At 43.8% G+C, this 17,648-nt stretch overlaps 1 protein-coding gene across 1 annotated transcript in view; it reads left to right on the top strand.

Annotated features, from left to right (window-relative positions):
- The first annotated feature begins 352 nt into the window (after positions 1-352).
- Positions 353-17,648, top strand: part of NLRC5 (NLR family CARD domain containing 5) — a 92,528-nt gene continuing 75,232 nt past the window's right edge. The window contains exons 1-9 of the mRNA XM_060254223.1: positions 353-756; positions 1,820-1,885; positions 4,407-4,481; positions 5,286-7,029; positions 7,324-7,407; positions 9,849-9,932; positions 10,054-10,137; positions 11,093-11,182; positions 12,297-12,347. Of these exons, the coding sequence (XP_060110206.1) occupies positions 456-756; positions 1,820-1,885; positions 4,407-4,481; positions 5,286-7,029; positions 7,324-7,407; positions 9,849-9,932; positions 10,054-10,137; positions 11,093-11,182; positions 12,297-12,347 (2,579 nt within the window). The 5' untranslated portion in view covers positions 353-455. The remainder of the gene's footprint in view (positions 757-1,819; positions 1,886-4,406; positions 4,482-5,285; positions 7,030-7,323; positions 7,408-9,848; positions 9,933-10,053; positions 10,138-11,092; positions 11,183-12,296; positions 12,348-17,648) is intronic.

Here is a 17,648-nt window from a genome sequence, read left to right as displayed (position 1 = left end):
GGGAACACTGCTTGGGAGTATAAGCTTTTGTGTGTCAAAATTACCCTTCACTGGATAGTAACATGCTCATTTTATATTTGCAAAGTTCTCTTAGCCTGGTCAGGCCTTTTCAACCTTGTTTACATATTTGTTCCTCTGTCTCTCTTTTTTTAGGAGTTGCAAACCCATACCTCTGGCTTACCTGTGGAAGTCTAAATGAATCAGCAGATGAAGAGAATGGATGGCGGGGGGGATGTTGTCCCGGGATAACATTTAGTAAGTGAGCACAAAGGCATGTCAGACTTCTAAATCTCAGATTTGACGCGACAGAACGCTTGTTCCAAGACAGAGACCTAGTGTTTGTCTTGTCTGAATGGGGCAGATGAACACAACTTCATGCCAGTACTGATCTGTGGAACCTGCAGCCATTTAGCTTCTTCTCCAGTCCTACACATCCTCCCCAAACCCCACCCCAAATGGATGAAGAATCCGTCCAGAAGGCAGTCCACAGTGCTTGGCCACAGTTGGTGGAATTCCTCAGTTGCCACCCTGAGTGGGTTCTGGAGAAAGCCAAGCAGCTGCTTCCCCAGGTAGACTTGAGTAAGCTCGAGGCGGTTGCTGATGACAGAAAGATCTCCTTAGCCTTGGACATGTTCAAAAGAAATGCTGTTGCTGATGCTTCCATCTTCAAAGAGTTTATGCAGAGCGTCTGCATGGAATGCAGCTTGCCTATGGAGCTGGAGATAGTGTGCATGTGTGCATCAGGACTTGGAGAAGGTAAGAACAGGGAGCATGGAGTGATATTCAGGTTCTCTTGAAGCAGCGGTTGGGAGCCACTAAGAACCAGAGCTTTGCCAACTCCTGAAAGGCATGTATCTGGAAAGGGGCAAGTCCTTCCCTGAGTTGGAGCCCAGTTACTCAGAAACAGGACCAGTGCCATCAAAGGTTATAGCCCATGTGTCCAGAGACAGAGCGAGAGCGGAGGAGGGCAAAGGGCAGAAATGATAGAAAATACTAATTCACTTAAAAGTGCACAACTGTATCTCCTTTCTTTCCTTCTGTGATAGAAGAGATGTCAATAAGGAAAGGGAAACAGAAAATACAGCCACAGACTTCCTAATATGTCTTTTCTGTCTGGGCAAAGACTGGAAGGAAAAAAGTCTAGTGAACAACCTGTGCTCATTGATCTTGTTTCATCTTCTCAGCAAGTGACTTTTCCGTCCTCATTCTCTATTAATAATCAGATAAAGGCCCCAAAGGATGAGACCCATAAGGCAGCTATGGGATTTCACTTCAAACTAATGGAAACAAATCTGATTGAATCATTTGGGGCTTTCCCTTTTGATAAGCAACCCCCCCTAATTAATAGATTGAAAATTCTTCAGAGAAACTTCTGGGGCTGGGGTGGGGATCTCCTAATGACCTCCTTGGCCAGAAATAATGAAATGATCAGTTCATACCTCCAGCTAGTCAGTTTCTCTTCAGCCCTTTAGAAATACCAGTGGCTTCCCTCTATAGGGGAAAAACAATAACAGATCCTACCTTCTTTTCCCCCTACAATGAGAAAACTGCTGAGAGGGGAGGGAATGACTTTCGTAAGATAAACGGTTTTCATGGCAAAGTTTAAGCTCTGTTGGAATGTTTGGAAAATTTTAAAGATTGCTTAGAAGTATTAGTTATTTTAGTATGTTTTAGATTTCATCCATGATATAACTTATCTAGGTATGGCATGTAGCTCAGATCCTGGTGCGTATAAGTACACCTGCTCAGGTGTACAATATACTATAATTACATTTAAAGAGACAAAGATCAATGTACTTATTTAAATTAATCCTTCTAGGTCATGTAACTCCAGTACAAGAAGTTTTTGAAGAAACAGCCACCCTGTTCCCATCAACATCCACAAGTGAGTGTTATTCTGTGAAATGAAATTCATGCTTTGGGATAGGCAACTTTATCTATGCAGGGTTAAATCAACCACAGTGGGATAACATTGTCCACCCACCTCATTTCACTGCTAATACAGGATTCCCATTTAAAAAAAATGTTCTTGCATGCAAGCACCAACCCAAACTATAGACTGAGTTAGTTCCAGGTCATGCAATGATCACATAATGTTCTTCACTGCACTTCAGTGTTGTTCATGTAAATTTGATGTATTTATGTAAATGTGTTTAAATTTAAATGCAGTGAGTGGAAAACTTTGCCATCCTGTATTCAGATGTAGCCATAAGAACAGAGTGTTGTTGAGATTCCATGAGCTTTTGCAGTCTGAAACTTTCTTTTATTCCCATCTCATATTTACTTTTAAGGATTTCACACACATGATCTTAGTAATTCTGGTGAAACTTCTTAAGAGACGGTAAAGCATTATCTTCCCTATTTTGCAAATAGCACACAAAACAGAGGGTCAAACCAGAGGAGACTCTGCAGTTCCCCAGGGCATTTCAGGTCGGAGAAAAAGCCAACTTGGGAAAGCCTTACGCCTCCTCTCCTAGTATAATATGGCCCCAATGCAAACCAGGGCACTGTGCCTCTAAGAATTAAGTTCTGAGCATGGAATTCCCACAAGATGGCTGTCAACAGGACCTGTGGGGAACATGAGAACTTGGTAACATGAAGAATGGCGCTCAATTTCAGCTGAAAATGGCCAATTTTAACTGGCTCATCCTCAATCAATATTATAAGTGCCATCAAGTTGAAAACAATTTATGGCAACCCTAGCAAGGGACTTTCAAGGCAAGGGAAAAGCAGAGGTGGAGCAGTGTTCCCTCTAAGCTGAGTTAGTATGAGCCAGCTCATTGTTTTTTAGCCTTTGGCTCACAGATTTTTGTCTCAGCTCAGGAAAAATGGCCCCAGAGCAAACTAATTTAGGCAGTAGCTCACAACGTTAATTCCAGTTGCTCACAAAGTAGAATTTTTGCTTAAAGCTTAGAGGGAGCATTGCTCTGGATTGTCTTCCTTAGCAGTCTCCCATCCAAGTACTGACCCTGCTTAAGTTCTGAGATGACAAGATTGGGCTATCCCATGCTGCCTTCCCTCTCTCCTTCAGTCTTTTTTTTTGGGGGGGGGGGGCTATCAAGTCACAGCTGACTTATGGTGACCTTGTAGAGTGTTCAGACCTTGTAGAGTGTTCAGATGTTCAGAAGTGGTTTCACCATGGCCTGCCTCTGTACAGAGGACCAGTTATCTGTTTTCTTACTCTGAAGTTCCTGGTAGTCTTTGTTGGAAGAGATAATTGTGCACGTTGGTGTCTTCCTTCCCCAGAGACTATATTGCTATATCATTTATCTGCAGCATTTCCTGTGCCTGTTAGCCCAGACCAGATTAAGAAATATATGGTTTGCTGGTCCTTTCCCAATAGTTCCCCTATCGTTCAGTCAGCCAGCTAGCAAACAGAAATATGGACATGCTCTCAAAAGGCTGTCATTTCATGCTGTCATTTCAAAAGACCATGTGGAGTAATGGATTTAAGACTGGTAGACAGTGCCATAAAATGGTAGACACAGTGCTTTTTTTTAGCAGGAATGCACAGGAATGCAGTTCTGGCTGGCTTGGTATCAGTGGATGTGGCCTAATATGCAAATAAGTCCCTGCTGGGCCTTTTCTACAAAAAAGCTCTGTGTGAGACAATAGTGATGTCAGGGGGTGTGGCCTAATATGCAAATGAGTCCCTGCTGGGCTTTTCCTACAAAAATAGCCCTGGGTAGACATAGTTCTTGACAGGCAGTTTGAATGTTAAGGATATTAGCTGAGAGGAGGGAAGTGTGCACATATGAAGTGGAGTGACTGAGTGAGAGAAAGATGGGGGGGGGGGAGAGGAAGAGAGGAGTGAAGTGCTCTGATTGGATGAGAGGATGTGATTTAGAAGGGATGTTTGGGTAGAGCTAGGCTGGGTGGGTAGGGTTTTGTAAAGTGGGGTAGTTCAGAAAAGAAGATATCAGTAACGATTGGGAAGGATTAAGTTTAGTGTTGTATATTTTTAATTTTTTTCCCCTTTGACTGATCTGCATTTTTAAATTATGGAACTGGAGGTTAAGCGAGATGATTGAATAAAACTCTGTATGTTTCTTAAATGTTTGTTTTTATTTGTTTTATTGAAGAACCATGGTGCCCTGAATTGTTCTTCTGCATCCTCAGTAGTTCTTCTGTTTCCTCAAGGGTTCTGCTGAAACCTAAGATTAATGGCTTCAGGGGTAGCACTAATGTTAGTTGCATTTAGCCACCAAATGAGGATTTAACTGAATGTTGATCCGGTGTGATCCTGCCAGCAGCATAGTTTGTGGGAATTAAGAGACAGAGAAACACTTCAGTGAGGAAAGTGACACAGGCTGTGTGCCGGACAACTTCCTGGCAGACTGTGCCTTCAGCACATTTTCTAAGTGAACACCCTGTAATAACTGCTTTGTTGCTTCTTCTCTCTCCAGGACCTGAACGACGTCGTCCATGGACCAGCCTTTCCACCATCAACAATGGCAAGCAGTCTAAACAGCAACGGCTAGGCATGTCATTTCTCTAACGCCACCTCTGTTGCCCAAACCCTCCCCACCCCCCCACCCCAATACATTGGTCTGCAAGGTGCTCAGAGGTAGAAATGAAGTTTCTACAAGTGGCTTCACAGAGGCATGCATTTAGGCCCTGGATATTGAACTTCACCATCAGTTTACAAAGCAGGTTCAGCAATTCGGAGCTGTCTGCCATGTCCAGTGCTGATTGGGTTTGGGGTGGTGGCTGGGAATACAGAAATTCCTGAATATAATCCCCCGCATCTCCATTTATAGGGATTAGATAGCAGGTGATGGGAAAGACCTGTACTTGAGATTCTGGAAAGCTCCTGCCAGTCAGAGGAGACAATACTGACCTTGGCTGACAAATCTGTGACAGTTTCATGGGTTCATATAGGCATCTCCCTCCTGGTTTTGCTTCTGTTTGCCACAACCAGCACTCCTGGTTGCCAATATATATATATATATATATATCTCCTTAATTTTGGCAGTGCTATTTAATCATATGGATAAGGAAATGTATTTGCTCTTCTACATAGACATAAGAACTCTCTCCTTTGCACCAAATTGTAAAAGAGGGGCAAACATATCTTATAAAAACTTACAAGTGGACATTGGGGTTAAATATGGGGAACAGGACTGCAAATGTTGAGACACTTAATCTCATTAATTGTCAGAATCATCCGTCAGAAAACTACAGTTCCCAAAATCCTTTTGGATGGGTCGAATGGGTTTCATATTGTTTAAAGTATGTTGAGTACAGGGATTCTTATTCTCTCTCACTCTCCTACCTTTGTTCAGATTCTTCTGAAAAGTACCGGCAGCGTATCATCACAGCAATGTTGCAAAGATATGGAGCGAATAGACCAGTGGAGGCAGCAGAAGATGAAATTTGGAAATCGGCTTTTAGCCAAACTTTCATCAATTTGGTGATTCGCCAGAGCAAACCTTGGAAAATAAAGAGCAAAGCCAAAGAAGGGCCAATCACTCTGCATGACTCAGAGGAGCACAGTGATACAACCCTGGGATTGTCTGATCTCTTCAAAAGTGCATGTTCTGGCACCACTGAGGTCATTCTTTTGTTGGGCAAACCGGGCATGGGGAAGACAAGACTCATGAACAAACTCTGCCAGCAGTGGGCTGAGGGGACCCTTGAGCAATACAAACTGATATTCCTCTTTGAGTTTTGGCAGCTGAATCTGATCAACAGAAGGCTTTCTCTGCAGGAACTCTTATTTGACTTCTTCCTGTGTCCAGAAGATTGTCCCAATGCAGTATTTGAGCATCTCCTAGACAATGCCCAGCATGTCCTGATGATCTTTGATGGACTGGATGAGTTTGTGGGGGATATCAAACTTCCATCCTCTCCTAACTCATCGGGCCCTGATCCTTTCACCCCTCTTGCTGTCTCAGAACTCTTTGCCAGTCTTTGCCATGGAAATCTCTTGCCCAGCTGCACTGTACTGGTCACAACCCGGCCTAAGATGCTCCCTAACATTTTGTTGAAAACTGTCACCCTTCAGGCAGAAATCTGGGGATTTGATCACGAGAAGGTTGAGGAGTATGCCAGCTCTTTTTTCCAACACAACGCACTGAAGGACCAAGCCATCGCTTGCCTGAAAAGCAATGGCAAGCTTCTGAGCATGTGTTATATCCCTGCCTTGTGCAACATTGTTTGTATTTGCCTGGAATATTTGCTCCTGCAAGATGTAGGAAGTATCCAGCTGCCTCAAACCATGACCCAGTTTTACATCAAAATGGTGCTTATCTTCATGGGCAAGTTCCAGAAGCTGAGTGGAGCGAGTGAGGAAGCTGATTTGAGTCAACATCGAGCGACTCTTGAAAGCCTGTGTGAGCTGGCTTTCAAGGGTCTGGAAGAGAAGAAGATGTCATTTTATGCTGGTGAAGTCCCAGCACATGTGAGGGATTTTGCATCTTTATATGGCTTGCTTCTGGCCTTTGAGATAAAGGCAAGTAATGGCAACGCACAAGCCGGATATACTTTTGTCCACTTCAGTTTTCAAGAGTTCTTTGCAGCGCTTTTCCTGTTGACAAGCAAAACTATCGATGACAACTGTCTGAGGGCAAAGTTCTTCTTGAGGCCAAAGTGGATTTTGAAGAAGGAAGCCAAGATGACATTCACTGAGAACTGCCACATCTTCCTGTCAGGCCTTTCCTCCCAATGGTGTCGGCAATTTCTTAGCTCCTTAGCTGGGCAAAATGAAAGTTGGATTCAGGAGCGGCAAGCCATAATCACACAGATACTGAAGCAACTTGCAGTGACCAGTTTGACCGGGCCTAAAGTTGTTGAGCTGTGCCACTGTGTATATGAGACACAAGACCTTGACACAGCACAGCATGTTGGGACAGCATTAAACTTCAAGTATCAGTTTAGAAATTTCAGGCTGATGCCACTGGATATAACAAGTCTGGTTTTTGTCATTGGCAGCAGCCCTAATTTGGTGAGCTTAGGTTTTGTCGGATGTCCAATGGAACTTGAGTATTTGGATGTCTTAGCCAGTTGTGAAAATATAGAGAGCCTGAGGTAAGAAACAGAGACCACATTATTCATGAGGGTCATACTAGACATGAGGGCATCCTTGTGTCTTTCATGATGATGCAGCTGCCATTTTTAAGTCATTTTAAAATGTCTCAAGGGTCCAGTTCTTTACAACACTGATATTAAAATCTAGTACACAGAGATTTCAGTGGATTTAGGAAGGTGTAATTCTGGATAGAATTGTACTGTTAAATGAAATAGCTTTGAGGATAGGGCTTGGGGTGTTTTGTTTTGTTTTTTGAAAAAAACATGGCTTAATTGTTTTTCTTCAATTCACAGCTTTCAGAGCAGGAAGTATGGAAATGAATTTGCTGCTGCCCTTTCTAAAAGCTTACCGAAGATCAAATGCATGACCACTTTCAAGTAAGAATTACTACAGTGCCATCAGGGATGTTTTGGAATGGGTGCCATTTTGAATTCTAAGTAGGGCACCATAACACAGATTTGAGCAAGAGATGCAGGGATCCGCCAAGTGCCACCCATGTGTAACTAGGGTTGCCAGGTCCAATTCAAGGAATATCTGGAGACTTTGGGGGTGGAGCCAGGAGCAAGGTTGTGACAAGCATAATTGGACTCCAAAAGGAGTTCTGGCCATCACATTTAAAGGAACTGCACACCTTTTAAATGCCTTCTGTCCATTGAAAATAATGAAGGATAGAGGCATCTTCTTTTGGGGCTCATAGAATTAGACCTCCGGTCCAATCCTTTTGAAACCTGGAGGATGTCTTGAGGAAAGGCATTGGATATTATGCTGCAAATTTGGTACCTCTACCTCAAAAAACAGCCCGAGCCCCAGATGCCCACGGATCAATTCTCCATTATACCCTATGGGAATCAGTCTCCATAGGGAATAATGCCCAGCAGACATTCCCTTGCCCCTTTCTGATGACCCTGAAGCGGGAGTGTCATGATCTGATCTGTGCTGTGAGACAGAGGCCTAGGGAGCCTGGGAGGCCTGTGTCTCAGTAGGAATCCAGGCCTACAAACCCCAGTGCTAGTTTCAGCCAATTGGTGTCCAAGTAGGTTCTGAGGGGAATTGTTTAAAAGCTCTCTCAGGAGACAGACACTGTTTTTTCCTCCTGAGAGGTCAAGCCAGTAGGTCAGCTGCTGTTAGGAAGAAGACCCTCACTGAGGGAGAGAATGAGCAGACCAAGGTCTGGGGCCTAGTTAATGAGCGACAGTTAAGTTGAGTCGCAATAGGGACTTTATGTTTATTTTCCTTCACCCACGCTGCTATAGTTTTAAAGCACCTTATCTGTTCACTTGCCCTTTATTGATTTTTCTGTTTAAAATAAACCTTTTTGTTCTTTGTTACTCTGCCTGGTCTACATGCCTATTTTCTTGGCCGAAGCAAGGGATCTGAAGGGCTTGGGAGGGTACTCTGGACCTTCCCAAGGGACCCTAATTCCAGAGTGGTGGCAGTGATAGGTGGCACCCCATCTGGGTCATGACGGGGGGGAAGGCCTCCAAACCAGGGGATCCCCTGCCCCCACCTGGGGATTGGCAACCCTATGTATAACCTTCACCCCCAGAAAACTGTCCATGTGCAGACAGATTTCCAGTGTAAGTTTGGTTGTTTCCTGGAGTTTTTCGAATTATTTAAAAGCTGTGTAAGTTGTGGGAAAGTGTGAGAATTAAGAGTGCAGTTGGCACAGCAGGATTTGCGCTGCTGCTTAGGAAACAAAGTTCACACAGAGCCTTTTTATCTTAGTAAACTAAGATAAGTCCTTTATTATAAGGAACTCCATTCTTGATGAGATGGAGTAAAGATAGCGTTCCAAAATAACTAGCTAAACTAGGATGAATGGAGATGCAGAAAAGCATGTCCTACTTTCATGGCTGAACAACAGAGATATGAGAGAGAGAGAGAGAGAGAGACTGTCTGTCTGTCTGTCTGTCTGTCTTAGCTGGAGAACAGCAATCTTTACACCAGAGGGACAGCAGCAGAGCAGTGGAAATATACATGTGGTCCTGGCTCTATAAGCCCCTCTGAATTCTGAGACTAAGTGTGCAGTCAGATGGGCTCTGTGGCCCACCATAGCCACCCTTTGTCCTCAGATTTAATCTGTGATCACATGCACACTTCTGTTCCCTGCAGCCTGCTCGTCCTTACCTCATTGTAGGACAACTCCAAATGTATTAAATAGCCACTTGGAACTTTCCACACTTCTGTGGTGCATTTCTGGCTGTGTGATAGGCCCAGGTGTGCCATGCATGCACAGGAACAGTGTGAATGCTCTGCCCTGAAGTGTCTGCAGCCTGTGCTTGCTTCCGGACAGGCACTGTCCACTTAGGACAAGCATTGCCTATATTGGCTTTTTTAAAGCCAAGAGACCGCGGCAACAACCAGCTCATCTGATCTCATCCATAGAGACATCACAAATTCTTTTACTCCCAACAGAAAGACAGGATACAAGACTTTGTGTCTGTGTAAGTGCTGTCAAGTTGCAGCTGACTTCTACTAATCACATAGGCCTTTCATGGTAGGCAAGATGGGCATTTTGTGTGAAAGGCAATATGCATATTTTCCAGCCATACTATACCTGTACCTATAACCCAAATTTTTGAGGTTACACATTTATATGAACTAAAACTGCAAAATATGCTTATTGACCTTTTCACACAAAATAGCAATTGCACATACCTATACTAGGTGTGTGTGAGACAGGAGTAATATAACATCAGAAAAGTAACATCAGAAATGTAGCATCAGAAAAGGACCAAAAGGACCAATATTTCTGAATTTAGGCATGCTCAGTTTTAAGTCTGCCCTTTGACTTCATAATGCCATTTTGGATTTTCAGGCTGGCAGGTGGAAATATTACAGTCTCTGGACTTGAAGATCTTCTACAAGCCTTTGCAAACTGCCATCAACTTGAAGACATAAGGTAATTGTGTTTTGTTTTATGCAGGAAAAGGATGGGGTAGAAAAGTTGCATGTGGATGGAAACTCTGCTTAATTAATTCAAGGAATGGTTTAGGGGAAGATTAATCAGTATTAAATTCTAGCTTGCAGGACAACAAGATGAAGGAACAGGAAATGATGAAAATTATAGAAATATTTTCCACAGTGGAAAAGCTAAAGAGAATCGAGTAAGTAATATATGTTTATTAATGTCATGAAGCACAAAGTGCTGTGGTGGCCAATCTCAAGACACTAGTAGGAACCAAGCTGAGAGCCAAACTAGATGTTACAGCAGGACTGTTTTGGCACTTGAAAAGGCATGGGGAGAGGAAACAACATTGCATGGTCCGACTGCACTCCCATATGCTATTTATAATTGGCCAAATTCTTCTCTTAAATGGGTTTGACAGCCACACAGGTCCCACCTGTGGCTGCCATAATATCTAGTTTGGCCTGAAGAATAGGAGACAAGAGGAAATGTAACTTTGCTGTGACTCAGGCTGTCTTATTGGGCCAAGCAGTCCACTTGTTCTTAGGGGACAATGAGCCCTAATAAAAAACTGGCCCCAGCAGTTGTTTAAAAAGCACTTTATTGCATACATATGACATATCAAGAAACATGCATATGCAAATAAGGTTGAATATCTACATAATTTAAAAAGAAGGATGGGGGAGTATTAAGTCTTTCTTAGAAATGTAATTGATTGAATCAGAGTTTTGCGTTCAGAGGCCTAGGCAGTTTAAGCTCTTCTTTCAATTGAACAGGATTAAGAGAAGTGGCAGCAACTAGGAACATAAGAAACTGAGCCTCCCCCCCCCGCCCCCGTTTCCCACTGCATGAGATCCCCCTTCCTTTCTTCTTCTAGATTTACACATTTTTTCAGGTTGCCTGTGTAGTATCGTTATCATTGCTATAAGCTGGAAGTCATTCTCATTCCTTGGCAAAAAACCCCAAGTTGGGCAGAGTCTTTATTTCTGGGGAAGAATGCTTGATTAATTAGATAGGGGCAATAAAATCTGGATTTTTATCTGTGCAGCTGTAAGAAGCAAGCATGGGTCCATGCGTCCATTTTTACGACAGTGTGAAAGGATAGGAAACTGGTTACAGAATTGTAACTGCTTTTTTTGTTATATCTCAACCAGTTTAAGCCATAATCAGATCTCGGAGAACACCGTTCTAGCTTTCTGCGAAGCTGCTGCAGTTTCTCCCAATGTTACTGAGCTGCATATCAGGTACTTAGGTGTCATAATGTAAGAATGGGTTGTGCCCGTTTTCTTTTAAGAGACTGCTTTAATTTTTCTGTAAGAAAATTGCTGTTTGTTAGTTCACCTGTTTTTATTTATTAAAAAAAACATTTATACTCCACCTTTCTTTGTAGTTCAAGGCAGCCTGCAATAATAATTTTCTAAAAATACTTCCTCTTAAAATCAGAATAAAATAACAAACTCCAAATTTCTCCCTTCTCCCTTAAAAGATGCCTGCCATCAATGTTCCCTCTAAACTGCAGAGTCTTGTGTGCAAAAATTCTACTTTGTGAGCTACTGGCATTAAAGTTGTGAGCTACTGCATAGATTAGTGTGCTCTGGGGTCATCCTTCCTGAGCTAAGACAAAACTGTGTGAGCTGGAGGCTAAAAATCTTAGCTCACACTAAGTCAGCTTAGAGGGAACACTGCCTGCCATTCGACCCACCTCAAAAACCTTGGCAAGTGCCTCCTGAAGATCTCCAAAGAGGAGGTGCCCATCACTGCTGTAGGGAGCCCATTCTGCAGAGCAAGACCCATGATGGAAAAGGCCCTGGCTCTGGTTGATGCCAAATGGGCCATCTTAAGTGGTGGAATAGCCCAGCACATGGCTGCCTGATGCCTCTAGTTGGGCATGGAAAGAAAGAATCCTTCAAATATGTGGGTCCTGGGTTATGAAAGGTTTTTGTTGGAAAATGAGAAGGAAAGGAGAACTTCTGTATCTGTAATAGTTTAGGAGGAAATTTTTAGCAGATGTATCTTTTCCTCATCCCTTCCTTATAACCTGCCCAAATGTATGTGTTCTGCATAACTTTGTCCATGCCCAACTTTGCTACTAGTCACCATAAAATCTACCTTTTGGTTAACTATGTGGCTCTTTGGAATTTTATATTGAGTGACATTGGCTGGATTGAACACAATTCCAATATCAGTATTTAGTGTAGCTGATCTTGTCTTTACCCTGCATTTTACAACATGCTCAAAATTTTTCAACTTGTGTACATTTTGATTTGTTTTAGGTTGTTTTTGTTTATCCAAAGTATTTATTGATCATGTTTATAGATTCAGGCATTCGTTTGCTCACTATTTGCTGCTTGGTTGCAGGAAGAACACTTTAACCATTAATTTTACAGGCCAATCCATAAGAAGTGGCAGGTGAGTAATTTGTGTGTTTAAAGTAATTCAAGGCCAGGTTTAAACATGTTAAAAAGTGAAGTGCTAGAGTGGGTGGTACTAGGGCTTTTTTTGTAGAAAAGGCCCAGCAGGAACTCATTTGTATATTAGGCCACACCCCTGGCATCACCATTTTTTTCTACAAAAAAGCCCAGCAGGAACTAATTTGCATGCAGGAACTGTGTTCCTGCTCAAAAAAAGCCCTGGGTGGTACCCTTCAAGCTGTGGGTTGCGTGCCACTTTTGTTTGAGAAAGATTTCTTTCAAGTGAAATAATACTGGCTGTCCACAACCAGGCCAGGGTGTTTTTGGCGCTGGCCCTGACCTGGTGGAATGCTCTGTCTAATGATACTTGGCCTTGCAAGATTTGAAACATTAGGGGAAGAGACTCCAGCCCATTCTAATTCCATCTGCATTACTGAACTGAGCCTTTTATGCAAGGGAACACTAAAAAAAAAAAGTGAGCTGTTATCTATATACTATTAACCATGTGTGACTGTGATCTGCAGATATCTAAATCCTCTGATGGGGGCCACACAGTGGTTGCTTTACAGGCTTTTACATATTGCATTTACAGACTGAAACAAGGAAATCCACCACGGAGTAGGAAAAATGTGATCATGTTTGGCTTTGGGAACTCAGGGGTGCGGTGGGACTCTGGGCACGGTGTGAGAGACCTAACATAATAGATGGTAGAGGCCTGGAGGCTGCCCTGTCTTTCAGCAGCCACTGTGGCTAAAGAAGGCAGGCAAGGCAAAGAGAGAGTCAAGACCTGCCTTAGCCTTGCCTTGCTTCCTTCTCTCTCCTGACACCTACTTAACTGCAGTGCAGATGAAGCAAAGACAGAAGCACATTTCAGATTATCTAATGGTCACACATTACTGTTTCCTCTTGGGTCTCAGTTCCCAAGTGTGTGTGTAGGGACCTGATTCAGATCAGGGTGCATGAGTGAAGATGCTTATGTCTTATCTTTGCACCATTTTCCCAACCTTAAATAGGCCCTGGCTTAGATAGCTATTTGTGCCATTGAAGACACTTTATGTACTGTTAGAGGTCCACTTAGGTTTCCTCAGTGGGGCAAATGACAGCCTCTTGGGGGCTGTTTCAAGATGAGAAAACAGCACAGGGAGAAGGCATAAGCTCCCTTTCCCCATGCACTCTGGTCCCAATCCAAATCAAGACCTGAATGTGACTGCAAATTGAGTTCCCAGTGTGGAACTTGCAACACACGTCTGATCATGGGGACCTGGGGAAAACATAATATGGACAATAGGCTCTAAGACATAACAGGCATTTATTTATATATTTATATGTTTTTTATGTTTATTTATGTTAATTTGTATTCCGCCCTTTTCCACAAGCAGTCTCAGGGTGGATAACAACAAAAGTTAAAACAATTTAAACTACAAACTAAAATCATAAAGTACAATAAAACAAATAGCATATGTCACGGCAGCAGTTCCCATTGGGCACATGCTATATATAAACAGCAATAGGCCCAGAGATGGAATAATAGATTAAGATAATATAGCATCATGACAGGCAAGGGAGGCCAAGCAGATAGAATGACGTCTGCTGCCTCAACCAAAGGCCTGGCAGAATAGCTCTGTCTTGCATGCCCTACGGAATGTCATTAAATCAGGTAGGGCCCAGAACTCTACAGGGAGCTGATTCCACCAGGCCGGGGCCAAGGCCGAAAAGGCCCTGGCCCTGGTTGAGGTAAGTCGAACGTTCTTTAGGCCAGGGATGGTCAGAAGAAGCTGCGAAGCAGAATGCAGCAATCTCCAGGGCGCATATGGGGAGAGGAAGTCCTGCAGGTATGTCAGTCCCAGGCCACGTAAGGCTTTAAATGTTAAGACCAAAACCTTGAAGCATATCTGGTACTCTATTGGTAGCCAGTACAACTGGTACAGCGCTGGCCGGATGCTTGTCCATAGGCATGGTGGAGGGAGTGGGCTTGTGTTCAGGTTTTCAGCTTGGCAGATAAAGCCTATGCATATATTGAATGTGCATAGGTTGGGCTGTAGCTTGTTGTTATGATTCTGTTCTCCCCTCCCCCCCAACACATACAGGTGTATTCATTTTACATATTTGCATTGTCTGAAAAAGGCTATGGATACTGCTGGGTTATGTGTTAATTGAATGTGAATTGCGGTGGTTGCTGCTCAATTGCAACTGGACAGGCATTGTGGCTGTAAGGAGGCCTTTAAGAACATGAGAAGAGCCCTGCATGATCAGACAAATAGTCCATCTAGTCCAGCATCCTATATCACACAATGGCCAATCAGTTCCTCTGTTTGGCCAACAACAGGGCATAGAGGCCAAAGGCCTTCCCTTGATGTTGCCTCCTGGCTCTAGGATTCAGAGGATTTGTTGCTCTGAATGTGAAGGTTCCTCTCAGTCACCATGACTAGTAGCCACTGATATCCTCCATTAATTTACCTCATCCCCTTTTAAAGCTGTTTTAAAGCCAGTTTGGTGTAGTGGTTAAGTGTGGGAGAACCTGGTTTGATTTCCCACTCCTCCACATACACCTACTGAGTGATGTTGGGTCCGTCACAGTTCTTGAAATAGCTGCTTTCTCAAGAGCAGTTCTCAAATGAGCTCTCTCAGCTCCACCTACCTCACAAGGTATCTGTTGTGGGGAAAGGAGGGGAAGGCGATTTTAAGCTGCTCTGAGATTCTGAATGAAGGCCGAGATATAAATCCAACTTCTTCTCTTCTTTATTCCTGCGACCATCATCACTACATTCTCTGGCAGCGAATTCTACATTTTATTGCTCTCTGTGTAAAATAGTATTTTCTTTTGTCCATCCTGAACCTATTGCCCATCAGCTTCATTGGTTGCCCTGAATTTTGGTGTTTTAGGAGAGGGAGAAAAAGTTCTCTTTGTCAACTCTCTCCACCCGACGCGTAACTTTTATAAACCTCTATGACGTCCCCCCTTGATCATCTCTTTTCTAAACAGAAAAGTCCCAGACTCTTCAGTCTTCCTTCATTCGAAAGGTGCTCCAACCACTTAATCATCTTGGTTGCCCTCCTCTGTACTTTCCCCAGCTTTGCACCTTTTTGAGATTCGGTGACCAGAACTTTGTCTTTGACAAATGTCAGAATTATGGGTCTGAGAAATTCACTGGTGTTTCACGCAAAGCCCTGGGCATTTCTGAAAGGTTGTTAATGTGTCACCCATTCAGGTCATTCTGGCAAAATGAATCAGAACATAGCCAGAGCTGTTTTACCCATGATGTTAAAATAGTGATAGTGGCTTGTAAGCCACCTATCTCTCTTCTGAGCATTGTTCTCCACTGTGGCACGTGCCCCATGTTTCAGGAAAGCAAGCCAAGCCCTTGCCTGTTTGGGTTTGTGTGTGGCAGGTGGGTCCCACCTTGAAACAGCCACTGCTTGAGGAATGGGTAAGCTGGAAGCCTTGAGGGGCAGTCCTCATACCCAGAATGGAAGTCAAGGCATGTGGCTGTTTTGATAAATGGTCATTGCAGATGGGGCTCTCCACAGGCTGCAGAGTGAGTTCTGTTGTGCTAAAAACTCTGCAGAGAAAGACTCCAGCTAAATTAGGACTCTTCCTCCCCCAGTACAAGTATTTGGAGGCCCAGGGAACAAATATGTGGCCATCTGGCTCCTTCCACACATCTTCCAAAATTAGGGTTGCCAACCTCCAGGCAGCACCTAAAGATCTCCCACTGTTACAGTTGATCTCCAGGCAACCAAGATCAGTTCCCCTGGAGAACATGGCTGCTTTGGAGGGTGGACTTTATGGCATTATATCCTGCTAAGGTTCCTCCCTCCCCTCCCTTCCCCAAACCCCACCCTTCCTTGGCTCCACCCTCAAAATCAAACCTGGAGCTGGCAACCCTATTCAAAATCCTTCCTGGCTCAGAGCCCCGGAGCTGCTTCCTCAGTGTAAAACCAGGAAGCAGTGACCATACTCCCATCTCAGGGGACAGACAGAGTTGATGGCTGCTTGTGTTACTCAAGACATTCCACAGAACTGAGAGTCTCTAAGGTGGCTGACGTCTTCCTGCTAATCTAGTGGCCCCATCCAGTCCTAGGTTGAAAGCACCCTGCTGTATTATTGACCCAGGGTGGGACCATACATTATTTCATGATTCCCAATCCTCTCTTTGCTGAATAATAGGCCTGAGGAAGAGGTTGAAGGAATGGGGGGGAGGAAATAAAGGTGATGTGGCTTCCCCTTGTTCCAGCCTTTGCTACGCTGTCCTACACACCCTCATTTAAGAATGCCAGTCTCTAGGCAGGAGCTGGGGATCCCCCGGAATTACAGCTGATCTCCAGAAAACAAAGATCAGTTCCCCTGGAGGAAATGGATGCTTTGGAAGGCAGACTCTGTGGCATTGTACCCCACTGAGGTATACAATGCCTCCCCAAGCTCCATCCTTGAATCTCCAGGCTTTTCTCAGTCCTAACTCCCCATTTCCCTCCAGTGGCCAGGTAAGACCTGGGGAACCTACCCCAGCTAGATTTCTGATTTTGGAGCCCCACGGGGAACCAAATGGTAGAGGCAAGGGGTTGTAGGAAACTAAAAATATTCCTGTGAGAACCGATTATGTTGGAGAGACTTGCTGAATTATAGAAACCCAGTAAGGAACACCACCCTTCTACTTACTATATCAGCAAACAACAGACAGGCAACTGAGAAGGTTTTATGTTGAGGCATTTTATTAATTTTGGGACGGGGCCCTATTTAGTTTAATCCTTTAAATGTTTTTTATATCCTGATTTCATTTGTATTACTTAACTCAACCACCTAACAGGTGATCCCTGCTCGATTCTCAGAGGAAGGCGAAAAACCTCCAGGAGCATTGGCCAATCTTACCTGGAGGAAAATTCCTTCCCGACCCCAGAAAATGGCGGTCAGTGCTACCCTGAGCATGTGAGCAAAGACCAGAAAACTGCCGCGCTGTTGCCTGTGGCTCATTCAAACTAATCTTCTCCTTCCATAAATCTCCTGGTTTCTAAGAACCAGCCTTGAAGATTCCATGGCTGTCTTTCCTGTGGCCTCAACAGAAGTTGGTTCATGCCCTACAGACTTGGCAAACAACAGAATTCGGCCAGTAGCTCCACCCTCTCAAGGTATGGCTAGATGCCTTCCTAAGATTCCTGTGGTGTCTGGCAGACACCTTCTTCTTGGTTATGGTCACAAATTCACTTTTGATGGAAAAGAACTGCATGTTTCCATCAATCTGTGGTCCTACAGCTGACAAGCAAAACCACATCACGCCTCATCTTCACTGGGGCACCTTCCAAA

The sequence above is a fragment of the Heteronotia binoei genome, chromosome 14 (genome assembly GCF_032191835.1).
Source record: "Heteronotia binoei isolate CCM8104 ecotype False Entrance Well chromosome 14, APGP_CSIRO_Hbin_v1, whole genome shotgun sequence".
NCBI classification, from domain to species: Eukaryota; Metazoa; Chordata; class Lepidosauria; order Squamata; family Gekkonidae; genus Heteronotia; species Heteronotia binoei.
The sequence above is the reverse complement of the archived record's forward strand: the minus strand, read 5'-3'. Positions and strand labels throughout refer to the sequence as shown.